The sequence below is a fragment of the Megascapheus bottae genome, chromosome 10 (genome assembly GCF_031878675.1).
Source record: "Megascapheus bottae isolate mThoBot1 chromosome 10, mThoBot2.hap1, whole genome shotgun sequence".
NCBI lineage: Eukaryota > Metazoa > Chordata > Mammalia > Rodentia > Geomyidae > Megascapheus > Megascapheus bottae.
Genome location: NC_143518.1, coordinates 54874409 through 54891694, shown reverse-complemented (window position 1 = coordinate 54891694; position 17286 = coordinate 54874409). Strand labels below are relative to the sequence as shown.

Here is a 17286-nt window from a genome sequence, read left to right as displayed (position 1 = left end):
ATAGTCGCCTATGAGTAATGGAAAGTGAAGAAAGTGAAATCAGGGACCAAGGAGAATGCTGCTTCACAAAGGGCAAAAACATGTTTATTATTTGTGCGTATTTAGAAGTGGTCCATCTGTCCCCAAGATGATAGGCACAGTTCCACAGTACAGTCCTTGTGCACTCTGACTGGCTCCCATGTAGCCACTGTATACGCAAAAATGCCATCCATATGGAGGAGGCACCCCTGAAGGACACAGATGGGGTGACAGTGGGTGCACTCTACCACCACACTCCTGAGCTAGGTGGGAAGGGTGGAAGAAGCTGCTCCTAACACCCGGGGTCCCTGACCCCAGTAAGCAGATCCTTGGAGCCATCTGCCATCTGGTCATCAGCTAGCACCCCCAGTTCTGCTCGGAGCTCCAGAAGGGAAGATGAGAGCCATGTCTGTGGTGGGCATCAACTTGGCCATTGGAGGCCCTGAAAGCTCACCTTGTCCACCTCCTGTGGGCGGGGTCGCCATAGCTGTGCTATCTCAAGCCAGAAGAGAAGAGGGGGGCCTTAGGGTTCTCAGGGAGAGAGGCTCCATGAGGTCATCTGGCTCTTCTACTATTTCTCTCCAGTGTCACCCTGAGTCAAGTCCCTGGCAATTTTCTTGGCCAGTTTTTTTTTTGAGGTATTGATTTTTTTTTTCTTTTACAAATCTCACCACACCCAGAGCTTTGATCATTGTCCTGGGTGGAATTTCCTGTGCTGCCTGAGCTGATCAGCCTGCACGCAAGGAGCCCTGCTGCCCTCTAGTGGCTAATCCTTGGAACACTTTGACCCCCTGGGAGAACTGGGCCTCTGGCCTTTTCAAGATAGCAGCTTTGAAAACGAATACCCTTTCACTGTCCCTGGCCTACAGAAAGCTGGCTCTCCACCTCAGGGCCTGGCTTTGCTATTCTGTTCCACGAAATGCTCTTCCTGCAGCTTCCAGGTAGCAGCTGCTCTCAAGGTCAAATGTGAGCTCCTTGGGGCAGACTTTCTGGACTACTTTGTGTCCCATTTTCACTTCGTGTGTGGTGTTTACCTGCTCTTTGGGAACAGCTGCTCCCATGCTGTGGTTTGTGGCCTCTCTCCCTCCTGTTTGTCACAGGACCTCAGTGTAATGCACAAGACAGGCACTTACAGATAATTGTTGAAGGAAGAAACGAATGCATATCAACAATAGCAAATGAGATGTCAGTGCAGCTTTTGGGCCCCCAAACAATAATCTGCTCCATCCAGGGCACCTGTCACCACCATTTAACACATAAACACCCTTGGGAAAGGAGGAAGCAGAGGGGAGTTTCTGGCCTCTCCTGGAAGGGGAGGCAGGCCCAGGCCCTGGGTGGGGATTCCACACCCATGCTTCTTGGCTGGATTGCTGAACAATGTGGAGCTGCTTCATTTGTCCAAAGCTGTGTCTGTGGATCTGAGGGCAGGGTGAGGGGGCTTATCTGCAGAGATGAGTATCGGGAGCAGGACTGTGTTTGAGGAGGTCATCAGTGGACAGCAGAAACCATCAAGTCTCCTGAGATTCCTCCAGGGCCCAGGTTTACCCAGGACATTCTAGGCTTCATCCAGGCCCCTAAGGACCCAGCCCTGTCCTCTCTGCAATCAGCGCAGGCACAGGCTGCTCTGATTCTGGGTTCAGAGATGAGCAAGAGCTCCAGCTGCAGAGTCTCTTGCTTACAAGCTGGACATGGGCAGGCAGTTGAGGAGGGGATTCAAGCCTGGGATGAGCAGGCTCTGGGCATCCTGAGCCCAATCTGGACATCAGCAACACCTGCTCCTTGGTTGGCCTGGTGAGAGCTTGATGGAGTCCATGAGGTGATTTTCTAGGATGCCTTGGTACTGAGGAAGGAAAGAAGAGTTAGTGATTGGGGCTGAGATCAAAGAGCAAAGATCGAAGTTCCTACTTTTCTTCTACCTCCTCCTTCTCCACTTCCTCTTCCTCTTTCTCTTCTTCCTTTTCTTCCTCCTCTCCTCCTCCCCCTCCTCTTCCTCCTCCGCCTCCTCCTCTTCCTCTTCCTCCTCTTCTCCTCATCCTCCTCTTCCTCCTCTTCCTCTTCCTGGGATTAGAACTTAGGCTCTCACACTTGTTAGGCAGGCACTACCACTTCAGCTCCATTTCCAACATTTAAATTTTTTTGCTGTAGTTCCCCCCGCCCCACCCCAGGTAGGTTCTCCTGTTTTTGCTTAGACTAGCCTCAGACCACAGTCCTCTTCCCTTCATCTCCTGAGTAGCTGCACCACCAAGTCCACCTTCCTTTCTAGAGAGGAGGTGTCATTAACTGGTGACCAGGTTAGACTGGTTCCTCGGGTCTCTTATCCTTACTAAGTAGCTGGCATTACAGGTAGAAGCCATAGAGCTCAGTCCTTTTCTCTGCTTAATGGCTTGGGGCAGGCTTGTCATTTTCTTTCATTATCTATGGTACAGTTGAGAAACTGAGGCCCAAAGGGGAAGCCACTGATTTCTTACCCTATTCTTTCTCCTCAGTTCCCCTCCTCTTCCCAGAAGCTCAGAGTAGTTGAGTGCCTGGATTTTGAAGCCAGGCCTCCTGAACTACAGTCAGGTCTCATCCTTTCCATTCACCAGAAGGGAGAACTGAGGTGACATTTTGATTCAGATGGAAACAATGATGGCTCATTCTTTGTTTCTGCTGGAGAACGCTCCCTATACATGTCCCACACCCCCTAACCTTCCCTTCCTCTTCTGAGAACCTGAAAGAGCCCCGAGGATCCTCTGTCCTTCCTGAGTGCAGGGCCCTCATCTCTGCAGGCTCACGAAGTCTCTTCTTGGTTTTTCTGCCTCCCTCCCTCTCTCCCACACCAACTGGGATCCAGGGAAGGCCCTGCTGCATCACACAGGTGTGATGGTTCTGAAGGTAGGATAGGATAGTGAGGGTTCTTCCTCAAGGCTATGGGCTTTTCAGGATTTCTCTCTCAAGGGACCCTGCAATCCTTCCCTTTGCTGTGGCTTTGGCTCCTCAAGAGGAGGCACAATCTACTCTTTCACCAAGAAGGGAAGTTAAAAAAGAACTAGTACCCCATGCTTGGGGAGGGGAGGGGGTGGAGGTGGGGACTAGGGCATGTAATCCCAGTTACTTGGGAAGCTGAGATTTGAGGATCATAGCTTCAAGCCAGTGGGGGCAGGAAAGTTCATGAGACTGTTATCTCCCATTAACAACCCAGAAGTAGAGCTGTGGTTCAAATTGTAGAGTGCCAGCCTTGAGCAAAAATGCTCAGGGACAGCACCCAGGCTCTGTGTTCAAGGCCCAGGAACCAGCACATAAACAGAATAATGGCATTGGAGCCCTGAACTTGCCTCTAGACAGCTTTCAGTCCCTGCTGCCCTGCCTCCTCCCTTCCCTCCCCTACTGGTTGAGTTGGTCCTGTGCTCCATCACCAAGTCTGCTCCTCCCTTCCCCAAGTCTTGACTATTTCTAGTAGCCGTGCTTCCATCACTCCAGCCACCCCTGTCAGTGCTGGGCTCGCATGCCCACTGCTGGCTGGGCATCCCAGCAAGGGGTCTCTGGCCAGTCCTCTTTCTATTGGAGGTTGTCAGCACCACCTGGGCAAATGCTTGGCCCTGTGGGGCTTCTGATCTGCTGTGGCTTCGGAGTGAGGCTCCGATCTGGATTTTCAGATGCTCCCTGAAGGATCTTGGTAGCTGGTGGATGGGGACCACCAGCGATTGAACTGGAGCATTTATGTCTCTGAACGTGTGATGCCAGGACTTCTGGGCTCCCTTGCAATGAGGTCACTAAGATAACACATACCCTGTCCCCTGACACATCCCCACACTACCCCCCCCCCATTGCTCTTTTCTGCACATTCCCAGGGACATGGCTCAGGGGGGCCACTCACCCGCATCAGAGCCTGGCCAGCCAGCACCTCGAAGGCCTGCACCACGTTGGTGTCATTCTTGGCACTGACTTCGAAGTAGGGCATGTTGTTCTCTCTACACCAGCCCCGGGCCACCTCCTGAGACACCTGAGAGAGGGGGGAGGGATCACTGCCCCGTGCCATCCTCCCAGCCACCCACACCACTGTCGTCATGGCTACGTTTGGGGTGCGCCCTGTCCTCTCCAAAACACAGGCAGAAGCCGGTCCCGGGGTGACAGTACCAGGAGGGATGGGGCCGTGGAGAGGGGTTCGGCTGGGTGTCACACTTGCTCTTGGGATTGGATTGCTCCTCTGAGGATGGGTTGTCCAAAAGTGAGACTCCAGGCTTGCTCCCTTTTCGTCCTCTCCCTGCCCATCCCCTTTCTGCCAGGAGTCAGCGCAGCATGGGGCTCGCATCTCATGCTCGATTAGGACTTCTGAGCCCAAATAAACCAGTGCTCTTCATAAATTATCCAGCCCCGGAATTTCTATTAACAACAAAACAGACTGTGACAATCCCATCCTCACCATCCTCGCCACCATCGCCACCCTCATCACCTTCCGAATTTTACCACACTTCCCATCATTAGCATCTCCTCACCACTCTCATTTACTGAGCGCTGTCTGCAAGTTTTCTCTTAAGTGCTCAACAAGAATCTACACTATGGTATTTTGGGCCCTGATTCACATCTAGATGAGGGGACTGAGGCCTGGAGAATGGAACCCCAGAGTATATGTGGCTGAGCAGGATTCCAGCACAAGTCTGGTAGAATTAGAACTCCTTGCACTTCCTGTCCTCCTAAGACCTGGGCATTGACTCCAAGTCCTTTCAAAGGGAGGGGGCCATAATGGACAGTGGCCCAGCCTGTCCCTATGCTGGCTGAGCAGACCCAAGGTACAGCACGTAAAAAAATGATCCGTGTAACTTATAGGTGGGGCCGGGGCCGGGGGGGGGGGGGGTTGTTTTTTTCCCCAGTAACAAACAGATAATTGTTAGACATGAACACACCTTATGCCTTAATAGCATCCACAGTGCTCAAGGATTTTCTATCTATCAAAGTATTTGAGGACCAAGTCTTGACTTGGATTTTTTTTAATATTTATGTTTGTTTCATGTCTGGCCGCCTGTGCAGGCCTCACCTCTGCAGGTGCTGTGCATTTAAGGAGGCTGGTTCTAGGAGTTTAGGAGTTGCTGTAAACATGGAAGTGAGTAAAATGGTATAAAGTGACCATTTCTCCAGGAAGCAGTAGATTGCTTGTATTTTCAGGCACGAGAAGCTAGGAGGCCTGCCTGCTCTTGGTCTCTGTGAACTCTTCCCCTAGATATGATGAGTCTCCTGGGCAGAGTGATGGTCTTGTATGGCCCTGCCCTTCTCTGTTTGGTCTTAGGAGAAAATTGGATGTATACTGCCAGGTCTCCATTGAGACTATGTTGCAGATAATTCCTTTCCTGTTTTCTCTACCCAGCCCACCCTCAGAGTCGGCTTGGGAAGAAGGCCACTGAAGACAGATTTTTCGTTATCACCACTGCAGCTATGGTTTTATGACTTTTGGAATCACCTTATCTTTTATTTATGAAGCACAAAAGTTATTTATAGCTTAGGCTCTGGCAATCAATTCAGGATGTGGCATTTGGGGATATGGGCTCCATGAAAATTTTACAAGTTGTAGCTTCCATGAGTTTCCCTTTGGGGGGGGTTAACAATGAGCTATGAATATTTTCAGTTTTGCACATTCATTGGAGATCAAATTTTTAATGAAGTTGGGCTAGTTCACATTATGTTATTTGTGATGCTATTCTACCTAAATGTATTTAAAGTGACTGCTTATGTAAGTTTAAAATTAGCATGCTTAATTTTAAGTAGTAATCCATTAAGTCATCACTAAAAGCAGCAATCAAGTACTAAGAATTATTAAGAGCTGGGGGCTGATGGCTTACCCATGTAATCCTGACTAGTCAGAAGGCTTACATCTGAGGACCATGGTTTGAACCCATTTTGGCCAGGAAAGTCTGCTATTCTTATTTCCAATTAATCAGCAAAAAGCCAGAACTAGGAATGTGGCTCAAGTGATAGAGCACCAGCAAAAATGCTAAGCAAAAATGCAAGGTCTTAAGTTTAAGCTCTAGGATTGGCATGCACACATGTGAGCATGCACACAGACGGACAGACAGAAAATTACTAAGAATAACATGATCTCAGTTCTATGATCTGTCAGTACTCATAGGTGGTAAATTGGAAATTACCTCCTATGCACAAGGAGAATTTATGTCCTTGAGAATGAATGCAGAGTACTAATAAACTAGCATTTTCCACTATTACCTTCTGTACAGGTAGGAGGAATTCCTTTAAAAAGTTATCAGCAGTTTCTTTAAATAATGATGTGTGTGAATTGTGATCACAATTCACATATAATTTAGCATTTCAGCCAGTTTTAGCATATAATTGAGGGGCATTAAGTAAATTGCAATCATTAACAACACTTAACTTCAGAACTTTCTCATCATCCCAAATCTACAAATGTGTTTTTAAATAAATATTTCTTTTCCTTGAGTGCAGGTGGCTCATGTCTACAATCACCTAACTACTCAGGAGGTTGAGATGGGAGGATCACGGTTCAAAGGCAGAAAAAAGCCAGACATGGAGTTGTGTCTCAAGTGGTAGACCATCAACCTTGAGCAAATAAAGCTAAAGTTCAGTGTCCAGGCCTTGAGTTCAAACCCCAGTCTGTGCACACACACGCGTGCGTACACACAAATACTGAGCAGGGAAACTGTGGCCCTTTCCAGCCTGTCACTTAGGGAGGCCAACAGCCTCATCGTTTCCTTCCACCCCAAAATCCGTGTTATGTTCTCTGTCCCTCAGAAGAAGGCACTGATGTGTGCCAAGGACAAGCATGGTGGAGCTTGGCAGACACTTGACATCTGAGAGCAGAGATTACCTGCTCCCCTCTTGGCTCCCTGCTGTGGAGCAGAGCTGGGCTTCGTGAGTTCTTTGTGTGGAGGCTGTGGATTTCACAGAGGGACAGCCAGGCTGGGGCTATGAGGCTGAGATGAGGAAAACACAAGATCTTTAGATGGGACAGGATGCTGTTCTCTAATTAAGGATCCATATGAGTGGCCACAGAAGAGCTCGCCACACCCGCTACACCCAGAGATCATAGCAGGACGGTAGAACCAGGTCAGCTGATGCTGAACAGTTTCTGCTGGCTGATCACTTCCCCTCTTCCTGCTCAGCTCAGCCAGGACCCTCCCCCAGAGTTCCTGGCTCAAGTGCGGGGGTGGGGAGAGGAAGACTAGCATGAGGTTCTCCCCTGCGGCTGGTCCATGGGGAAAAGAAAGGGAGGCAGCCATGAACTTGGCACTTGGGTTATTATTGAAGCCTGGGGATGGGTCTACTTAGAATCCACGTTTAGTTTCCACCCCCCTATATACAGCTGGGGTTTCTGCCAAGAACTTCTCCGAGATTTCCAAAGTCTGCTTGTCCTCTCCAGAGACACCTCCCAATGAAACGGGCCTTCTCCAGGCAGGTGACTTTCCTCTCTGCAGGTGGCCACATGCTTGGAAGCACCCCATCCCTCTTTCTTCTCCCTTCCTCTCCACCCCCTCATCTAAGAGCTATCAACACACTTCCTGATATCATGGCTCAATTCTCCATCTGAACCATTGTAAAACCAGAATTCAAGCACTACGATTCCATTCTTGCTATTTCTGTGTTTGGGAAATATAAGAGAGAACTTGGTTCAAACAGCTCTTTCAGGTGGCATTGAGGCTTTGTTTGGCACAGGGCATCCTTTACCTCCTTCCTCAGTAGCAGGCAAAGATGGGAAGAGCTCTCCAGGCAACAGCCCTGTGAATGACTAGGTCAATGCCCACACAGCGGATTGCTGGGGGTCTGGAGGAAGCCATTGTCACCTGGTTAACCCACGACCCTGACAAGTGTTGTTAGCTAGTGAAAGGCTGTTACCTTCTCAGGAAACATGGATCATAAGAATTTATGACTGCAAATCTCTCTTGACTGGACATAATACTGTTCCACCAATTAATACCCATTTCTGATTCCTGTCCCCACGGATATCTTAATAGGCCTTCCCCGTTGACCTTCAGTTCTCAGCCTGGAACTCACTTCTCCTATGTTGATTTGGGTATACAGCCCTTGGTATGTCCACAAATTTCCAATGTACATCTCTATCATCACCTTTTCCCTGTTGTTGTCTCTTCAAGTATCTATATTTACAATTAGACTGGAATTCTTTTTTTTTTTTTTTGTCAGTTGTGGGGCTTGAACTCTGGGTCTGAGCTCTTCAGCTCAAGGCTACCACTCTACCACTTGAGTTATAGCGCCACTTCTGGTTTTTTGGTGGCTAATTTGAGGTAAGAGTCTCACAGACTTTCAGGCCTGGGCTGGCTTTGAACTGTGATCCTTAGATCTCAGCCTCCTGAGTAGCTAGGATTATAGGTGTGACTCCCCCATCCCCCCCTCAGTGTACCTGGCCTGGTCTGGGTGTTGTCCCTGAACTTTTTCACCCATGGCCGGCAGTCTACCATTTGAGCCACACCTCCACTTCTTTTTTTTCTTGGTAGTTAATTGGAGATGAGGCTCACTAATGTTCCTGCCTGGGCTGGCTTTGAACTGTGATTCTCAGCTCTCAGCCTGCTGAGTTGTTAGGATTCCAGGCATGAGCCACTGGCACCCGGCTAGACTGGAATTTCTGAAGTACGGACCAAGTCAGATTCAGCTCTAGTTTATGCGGAAACTACCACAGCACCAGGCACACAGTAGACCATGGTATAAAGTTTGTTGAGTGAATCAATGAGCAGTACCTTCCGATCTGCCAGGTCGATTTTGTTCCCCAGCACCACCATGGGGTAAGACAGTTCCGTGGGGATGACCTTGTCTAGAACATCACCCCGCCAGATATCCAAGGCTTCGAAGGACTCCAGGTCAGTGACGTCAAATGCCAGGATGCAGCCGTCAGAGCCTTTGTAGAAGGTGGACACCATGGAACGGAACCGCTCCTGACCGCCTGTGTCCCAGATCTGGAGGGAGAAGAAGAGCCGGGTCGCGGAGCTGTGAGGACTGGCTGGAGGGCGGTCCGGGCACGTCACCTGATACGGAATCTCCCTTCTGTGGGTAGAGAGAGCCCTGGTCCTCTGCCCACGAGCATCGTGAGATCTTCACAGTAGTGCCTGATACCCTGCAAATGACTTCACTTTTGTTGTTGGTGGTGTTTCAGTCCTGGACTTGAACTCAGAGCCTAGGTGCTATCCTTGAATTTCTAGTGTTCTACCACTTGGGCCACAGCGCCACTTTCAGCTTTTTCTGAGTGGTTTGGTAGAGGTAAGAGTCTCATGGACAGCATTTCTATTTGAGCTGGCTTTGAACTGAGATCCTCAGATCTCAGCCTTCTGAGTAGCCAGGATTACAGGCGTGAGCCATGGAGGCTCGACTGCGCCTTCATTTCTTTTTTTTCTTTTTTTTTTTTTTTTCCAGTCCTGGGTTTGAGCTCAGGGCCTGAGCACTGTCCTTGGACTTTCTCAAGGCTAGAGCACTACCACTTGAGCCTCAGCACCACTTCCGGCTTTTTTTTTTCCTATATGTGTTACCGAGGAATCGAACCCGGGTCTTCATGCATGCTAGGCAAGCACTTTAACCACTAGGCCAAACTCCTGGCCCTGCACCTTCATTTCTGAACTCACATTTTTCTTTCGAGTTATCAGAGTGGGGGTTGTGGTACCCACAGGACAGAACTGGACGTTTGGGCTTTGGAGTGATTTTTCCCAAAATGGCTGCCAAGTCTTCCAGAGGACCAGGGTCTCATTCTCCTAAATCCAGAATGCATCATCTTCCTTCTACATCAGACACTAACATATTAATAATAAACACGTTTGACTTCATAGGCCATACTCTTGCCAAAAGACAGAAAGTAAGCCAGTGGGTGAGGCTATGCCCATGACTGGGTTTAGCTCATGAGGTGGACTTCACTGATTTCTACTCTAGACCGTTCTACAGCCTGGGCATATGCTATGCTATGTCCAGGGAAAGTGGGCCCTTTTCTGATATGTCTAGGTTGAAGAAGGCTGGCTCACCTGGAGCTTTAAGGTTGTGTCATTCAGTGTGATGGTCTTGGAGAGAATGCTGGCACCGAGTGTGGTCTGGTATTCCTCGTAAAACATCTTGTGCACATATTGGTGAAGGAGGGAGGTCTTCCCCACCCTGAGGAAAAACCCCAGCGGGAGGTAAGCACACCCGTGTCTCTCTCGTGCTCTCTCTCTCTCTCTCTCTCTCTCTCTCTCTCTCTCTCTTTCCACACACACACACACACACACACACACACACACACACACACACACACACACCTGTGCCATGCTGAGTTTGCAACCAGACCTTAGAACTGCTGGCTCTCTGACATTCTGACTTTCTACCATCAGTGGTCCAGAGACCACACTGGAAGAAGCAAGGGTCTAGGAGATGGTTCTGGAAGCAGAAACCAATCAGAGTGAGCAGAGAAGTTTAGAGAAGGCTGAATATTGCAGAACAATGCTTAGTGACTTCTTGAGTATGAAATTAGGAGAGCGCCCATGGATGGAATGGCTCAGGCAGCAAGTTACAGCCAAGCTAGGACCGGCTTGTTTTTCTTCCATTGAAGCTTTGACCTGGGGGGAGGGGGGCTGCACTTCTTAGCAAGGTAGGGGGTGGGAGCGGGTCCTAGGCAGAGGTACTGGCTCAGGGCAGGCCCTGGGGATGGTGAGAGGCTGTTTGTAGCCCCACACCCAAGCTGATCTTGACTTACCCAAGTGCTCCAACAATAATGAGTTTCAAGTCCACCTTCCTCCGGGGATTCATGAAGAAGGGGCTTCAGAGTCTGTAGAGAAACAGAGGTCATCACAGTACTGGCCGTTGTCACTGAGGTTGGCCCTTTTCAATAGGCAGATCTCTGCCCTGGGCCCAGGACCCAGGTGAAGCTATGCTCAGTCAGAAACAGCCCCCAGATCCAGCAATCTTTTTTTTTTTTTTTTTTTTGCCAGTCCTGGGCTTGAGCTCAGGGCCTGAGCACTGTCCTTGGACTTTCTCAAGGCTAGAGCTCTTCCACTTGAGCCTCAGCACCACTTCTGGCTTTTTTTTTTTTCTATGTATGTGGTACCGAGGAATCGAACCCGGGTCCTCGTGCAGGCTAGGCAAGCACTTTAACCACTAGACCAAACTCCCGGCCATCCAGCAATCTTTTTATACCCTCCCTTTTCTTTTCCTGGCCATGTCCCCAAGGCTGGAAGGCCTGAGACCACAGGACAGGCAACTCACTCACCCTTTACTCTCAGCCCTGCTTTGGGACACAGTTCTGCAGTGCCAAGAAGGCAGGATGAGATGGAGCACAGGCCTTGAATACAGTCTAGCCTGGTGCCAGGGGTAGAGGGCAGTACTGGAAGAGGCAGGACCTGGGATTTGCTGTTGGGACAGCCCAGAGGTTGGGCACGGGAGGGTGGGCCTCCCGTGGGCCACGTTGTGGGAGACAGATGGATTCATGTTTCTACAAAGTTACCTGGCAGCAAGTGCTGAGAACATTAAAAATCTTCCTGACTTCTACTTCTAGGAATTTGCTCCAAGAAAGTATTTACTAATCAAGAACAAAGAGTCTTGTTCAAGAACATTCTTCACAGTATTGCTTGTAAACATGTGACAGTAACGAAGGGGTTAAGTCATGGTACACTATGAACAAAGCAGCCATTGAAATGGAGTCCTAGCTAGCTGCCCATGACTCATGCCTATAATCCTAGCAACTCAGGAGGCTGAGATCTGAGGACGGTGGTTCAAAGCCACTGTGAACAGCAAAGTCCATGAGATTCTTATTTCCGATTAACCACCCCCAAAAAGCTGGAAGTAGAGCTGTGACTCAAGTGGCAAAGTGCTAGCCTTGAGCACAAAAGCTCAGGGACAGCACTCAAACCCTGAGTTCAACCTCCCAGAGCCACAAGAGACAGTGTCGGCTGCTAAAGAGGTGGTGATGAAAATATGTGGGGGGCGGGTACTGAAGAAATGAGACAGGTGTTGGGGATGCAATGTCTTAGGGAAGGAACGCAGTAGACAAACTCAGAATAAAGAAGGAAGAAAGTGGTTTCGCTTTGCTTCAGGGAAGAATGAGAAAGGGAGACTAGAGAGGAAGTAAGCTAAAGAAGGGCTGTGGATACCCTACTCCATTCATTCATTCATTCATTCATTCACTCATTTACTCACTCATCAGAAAACATTTCCTACTCTCCAGACAGGGAGAGGATGGGCACTGAAGGTAGGAACTGAAGCTGGCATATCATAGCCATGTGGCACCTCACAGGGTAATAGCCCCTGGAAAGTATGGGTGTCTAAGCACAGGTGATGTTGTTTCCTGGAATGCCTTATCTTTGTTTTACAAACCTGTCCAAAATGTACTACTTGTAACCAGATTTGTTGAATCGAAACAAATACAGACAAACAAACAAAACCCTAGAAAATGTTTTACTTTTTAATTTTTTTTTGCCAGTCATGGGGACTGAACTCAGTGCCTGATCACTGTCCTTGGGCATTCCTCAAGGCTAGAACTCTACCACTTGAGCCACAGCACCACTTCCAGCTCTTTTCTATGTATGTGGTACCGAGGAATCAAACCCGGGTCTTCCCGCATGCTAGGCAAGCACTTTCACCACTAGGCCAAATTCTCAGCCCTCTAGACAATGTTTTAGTGAGCCAGAACCACAGAAAGGCAGGAAGAGGTAGAAAAGGAACCAGTACTGCACTGGGTGCTCCTTAGAGCTCATGGCTCTTGCTGCAGTCCCAAAGGGACACCCCAAGGCTCCGTGAGGTGAGTCCCTTGTAACTCACCCAGGGACATACTGCAGTGCATAGATGGGCCAGGGATAAATGGAAGGTCAGAGAAAGCTCTGCTGGGTCCTGTTGACTTGGAAACCATGCAATCCACATGCACCAGAACCTGGGGCACACACGAGACACTGATTTGGTGACGTCAGTGAAGCACTGAGATCTGGAGGAGGCAGAGGCAGGCAGCCACTGAGAGCAGAGGGAATGGGACCGGTAAGCAGGAGCTGTGGGACTTGGCTAGGAATGCAGACTCCCTATACTGCTCCATATGGAGGCTGGAATGTGACTGTGTACCCCTAGATTATAAGCAAATACTGATTTGCCTAGCGCTGTGCCCAGAGCTCTGGAATAGGCAAATGAACCACACACAGGCAGCTGTGAGAAAAAATGAATTAGTCCATTACTAGGACGTACTCAGCACTAAGGCATAGAGAGAAGACATTTTATTAGCACTGATGGAGTGCTCAAGAAACACTAGCTAGCTACTTCATCACACACAAATCAGCACTTAGAAGTATCACTATTAGGTAAAAGAAATAGGCGGGCCGGGGGTTTGGCCTAGTGGTAGAGTGCTTGCCTAGCATGCACAAAGACCCGGGTTCAATTCCTCAGCACCACACACATAGAAAAAAAAAAGCCGGAAGTGGTGCTGAGGCTCAAGTGGTAGGGCTCTAGCCTTGAGAAAGTCCAAGGACAGTGCTCAGGCCCTGAGCTCAAGCCCAGGACTGGCAAAAAAAAAAAAAAAAAAAAAAAAAAGAAATAGGCATCTGCAGAAGTTAAGCACTCATCTCCGACATCATAAATACTATAGGAGTTAGAGCCCGGACTGGGAGCCAGGCCTTGCTAGGCAGGCACTGTGCCACTTGAGTTTAGCCTTTAGTTCTTGTTTTATTTTTCAGGTCAGGATTCATTTTTCTCCTGGGGCTGGGCCTGGATCCCTCTTTTTTTTTTTTCCCAATCATAGGGCTTGAACTCAGGGCCTTAGCACTGTCCTTGAACTTTCTCAAGGCTAGAGCTCTACCACTTGAGCCACAGCTCCATTTCCAGCTTTTCTTCTATGTATGTGGTACTGAGGAATTGAACTCGGGTCTTTGTGCATGCTAAGCAAGCACTCTACCACTAGGCCAAACTCCGGGCCCCTGGGCCTGGATCTTGATAGTCCTATGTTCCTTCCTTATAGCTGGGATTACAGCCACACATCCCCATGCCTTGCTTGTTTGTTGAGATGAGGATTTGTAACTTTTGCCTGGTGTTTCTCCCAACTTCCGCCCCTGGAGCAGCAGGGATTACAGGTATGTGCTGACACTGACATTGGTGTTTCTTAACTTTGATAAGTCTGTTCCACTCCTGGGTGAACAGACCTCACTCTGTGCTTTGCTCTGCAGGCAGCAAGTGTCATAGCCTTGTAACACCACAGGGCCCCAGGCTGGGAAAGATCCAGATAAATGCAAAACAACAGGAGAGGGAGAAGGGTTCGGAGGCCACTGCTGGACTTTTGCTACAGTGTAAAGGCACTGCCAGAGGAGAGCCTGGGCACTTGCTGGAAGGTTCTAGAAGGTGACTGAATCCACTCCCACTCTGTGCTACCACTTATGGAAAACAGACCCAGATGCTCCGCTCTCCTGCCAGGAATGGATTTCTCCTGGGGAAAGTCTCCTGATCCTCAACACTTGTCTCAGTCACACTAAACTCCCCTCTACTCCCTCTACCTCCCCGTCCCTGTGCCCCTGCCCCCTCCCACTCCCCCAGGGCAGGCGTTTGTGGAGGCTGCGGTTTAAAAAGAGCCCTGTCTGTCCTTGAGTTCAGGGTCATCAGCCTCAGATAGTGACAGAGCTGACTCAGGGCGGGGGTAGTGGCATGGGGGCAGCGGCTGGCACAAGCAGATCGCCAACAGCCCTCTGGTGGCTGAGGTCCCTCCCACGTCCTCCCTGCTCTGCCTGGGTGGTGGAATGGCTGTCCTCCCCCTCCTCTCTCCCCCTCGGATGACTCACTTGCTTCAAAGCTGATCACCCCCTAGAGGCCGGCTGACTCATCTCCACTGTGAAGGATGAGTGAACAGCAGGCGTGGAAAGCAGGGGCTGTCTTCACCAGCCCAGACCCAGGCCCTGTAGAAAGCACTTTCCATTGCCTGAGACTACCTGGCCTCCCCAACTTCCCTGGGTGCACCTCCAAGCTGGAGCCCAGGCCTTGCCTGCCTGCCAACGCTACAGGATGGCTCGGAACCTACTGAGTAAGTTGCCACATGCTTGGGCCTGTCGTGAGCCTGCAAGAGCCTAGCTTTCCCCTTTCCACATCTGTCCCCTCTCTCCATGGGTCCCAGTCAGGTTCAGGCCCAGTCTCCTGCCTCATCTGTGTTGGGTGAGGTGCCATGAAAGCCAGCAGGGATATGGTGAGCAGGGGTATCTGAGAACTCTACAGCGGGCACAGCCCTCACCCCCAACACACCTCTTCCCTGCCCCTCCTCACTGCAGACATTGAATAAAGTTTGGGTGGAACTGGCAGACTGTTCAGAGTACAACAAAGCTTTGTTGCCTGTCGGATCACTCTCAGCTCTGCCTTCTCTGCCCAAATCTGACAGGCCCAGACCTGCTTCCCCTGGGACAGGCACCCACAGCCCTGGTGTCAGGAGGACCAGCATTCTGACTCTTTAAGTTCTTTGAGGGTATCACTCCTGACTCCCAAAGTAGATTGTGCCCAGGAGAGTACTTCCAATGCTCAGTACCCTGCTCCCCCACAAACAGCCTGGTTCTCATCTGTCTATCTATCTGTCTGTCTGTCTATCTATCTATCTACCTACCTACCTATCTATCATCCATGCATCTGTCCATCATTCATCTATCAACCACCCATCATGCAGTCATTTATCTATTGTCTGTGCATCTGTCCATGAATCCATTCATCATCTGCCCATCATCCACCATCCGTCATCTATGCATGTATCCATCCCCCCACCCCATCCCCCCATCAACCACTAAACAGCCATCACCCATCTCAGTATCTAGCACATGCCCACTATATGCCAGCACAATGTAGGTCTGGATCCATCTACATGACTATTTCCATGGGACACCTGTGCTGGAGGATTCAGTAGTGAGCCCCAAGAAATGATTTCTATCAATATCTAATGACTAGCAATTAGATGCTTTACAAAACATCATTATAGCTCAGTGCATTTCTAAGGCAAAACAAAAACAAAACAAAAAACACCACCAACAAAAAAATAACAAACCCCCAAAACTAGTTAGTGGCAGGCAGGCTGAGACTAGAGCCAGATCCGTCCAACCCTGTTCGTTGGCTGCCTGAGTGCTGCAGCTCTCTGCCAGGAAACATAGTTAGGATTTAGGAAGAGGGAGGAGTGTTCTTTCCCTGATGAGGCCCTTTGGTCCCTCCAGCCGCATGCCCCTGTCTCTATGGCTGCAGTACTCAATCTTCCAGGAGGGCTTTGGTTTCTGACAGGCCCTGTGGATTTGGCACAGTAGCACCCTCCTCTGCCTGAGCTGGCTGTAGCCATGCCTATCTGGCGCTGGCGGCCCTGAAGGATCTCCCTGTGGGAGCCCCAGCTCCAGGGCAAGTGAGGAAGTCCTCTCTTGCCAATGTGCCCAGAGACTTTCTGCAGCATGGGCTTTGGGGCTGGATGGAAAGACTGAAGCTGCTAGATTCAACCTTGCACTCCCTGCCACCACTCCTCCCCCAAACCCCAGGTAGTTCTGGGACAGAGGCTCAGGTCACTTACAGCAGTGCTGGGCCTGTGGGAGCTCACTGGGGACCTGGACTTCTCTTCTCTTCTTGGAGCAACGGTTTCAGCCACACGAGCGCTGGCAGGCTAAGGCTTTGGGGAGAGGCCACTTCCCTCTGGGTTGTCTCCACTCCCTCCGTGCACAGACTTGGGAAAATTGCAAAAGAGGCTGGGCAGGGTGACCTCAGCAGTGTGGGTGGAGGGGGTGGGGAGAAATGGGAAAACTAGGCCCCCAGCTGCCTGGGCTTGGAGCTCCTTTAGAATTTGTTTAGAGGGACTCTGGTCCCTGGGGGTGGGGGAACGGAAGGCCTGGGGGGGGGTCTTGTGAGCAAGAGGGCTTGTGGAGATGATTTGCCCTGTTTGTGGACTCCCTAAGGAACCCCTGGTTGGTTTTAGAAACTTCTACCATTGCTACTGGAAGCCACCCCATAAAAGGGACCTGTGGATCTGTCAGTTCCCATAAGCAAGGGTTGTAGATTCGATCTGGAGGGAAAAGGGCCTGTTCTTACTCCTGTTCTCACATAGTTCCCAAACCTCAACATAAATACACCATATTCCCAACCCACCCCAGACAGTAAATACACACCACACACTCACAACAACAGTAACAACACACACACCGTGTACACATATCATACATACATACCCACACCACACCATAGCAGGCTTGTGCATGTGTGATGTGTCCTAACACCTCCAAGGTGAGGGTGAGTGGCCTGCCGGGAAGACAGTGGACACAACTGTCCTTTAAAAATGCTGCTGACACTCCGTGATTGGGCCTCTCTTAGAAAGGCCTGGAACCACACCTT

General features: G+C 49.9%; 1 protein-coding gene across 1 annotated transcript; it reads right to left on the bottom strand.

Annotated features, from left to right (window-relative positions):
• Positions 1 to 77: 77 nt before the first annotated feature.
• On the bottom strand, positions 78 to 16602 carry Rab7b (RAB7B, member RAS oncogene family). The gene is made up of 6 exons (XM_090339932.1): positions 16475 to 16602; positions 10685 to 10756; positions 9981 to 10107; positions 8715 to 8930; positions 3875 to 4000; positions 78 to 1858 (listed from the first exon to the last, which is right to left on the bottom strand). The coding sequence occupies exons 2-6, from the start codon at positions 10735 to 10737 to the stop codon at positions 1781 to 1783; spliced, it is 600 nt and encodes a 199-aa protein (XP_090196058.1). The 5' UTR covers positions 10738 to 10756; positions 16475 to 16602; the 3' UTR covers positions 78 to 1780.
• Positions 16603 to 17286: the final 684 nt, after the last annotated feature.

Coding starts and splice junctions, on each gene's coding strand:
- Rab7b (XM_090339932.1), bottom strand. CDS start 10,737: ATGAATCCCCGGAGGAAGGTGGACTTGAAACTCATTATTGTTGGAGCA. Junction 8,931..9,980: donor ACACAACCTTAAAGCTCCAG/GTGAGCCAGCCT, acceptor TTCTCCCTCCAG/ATCTGGGACACAGGCGGTCA. Junction 4,001..8,714: donor TCGACCTGGCAGATCGGAAG/GTACTGCTCATT, acceptor CCCCTCTCTCAG/GTGTCTCAGGAGGTGGCCCG.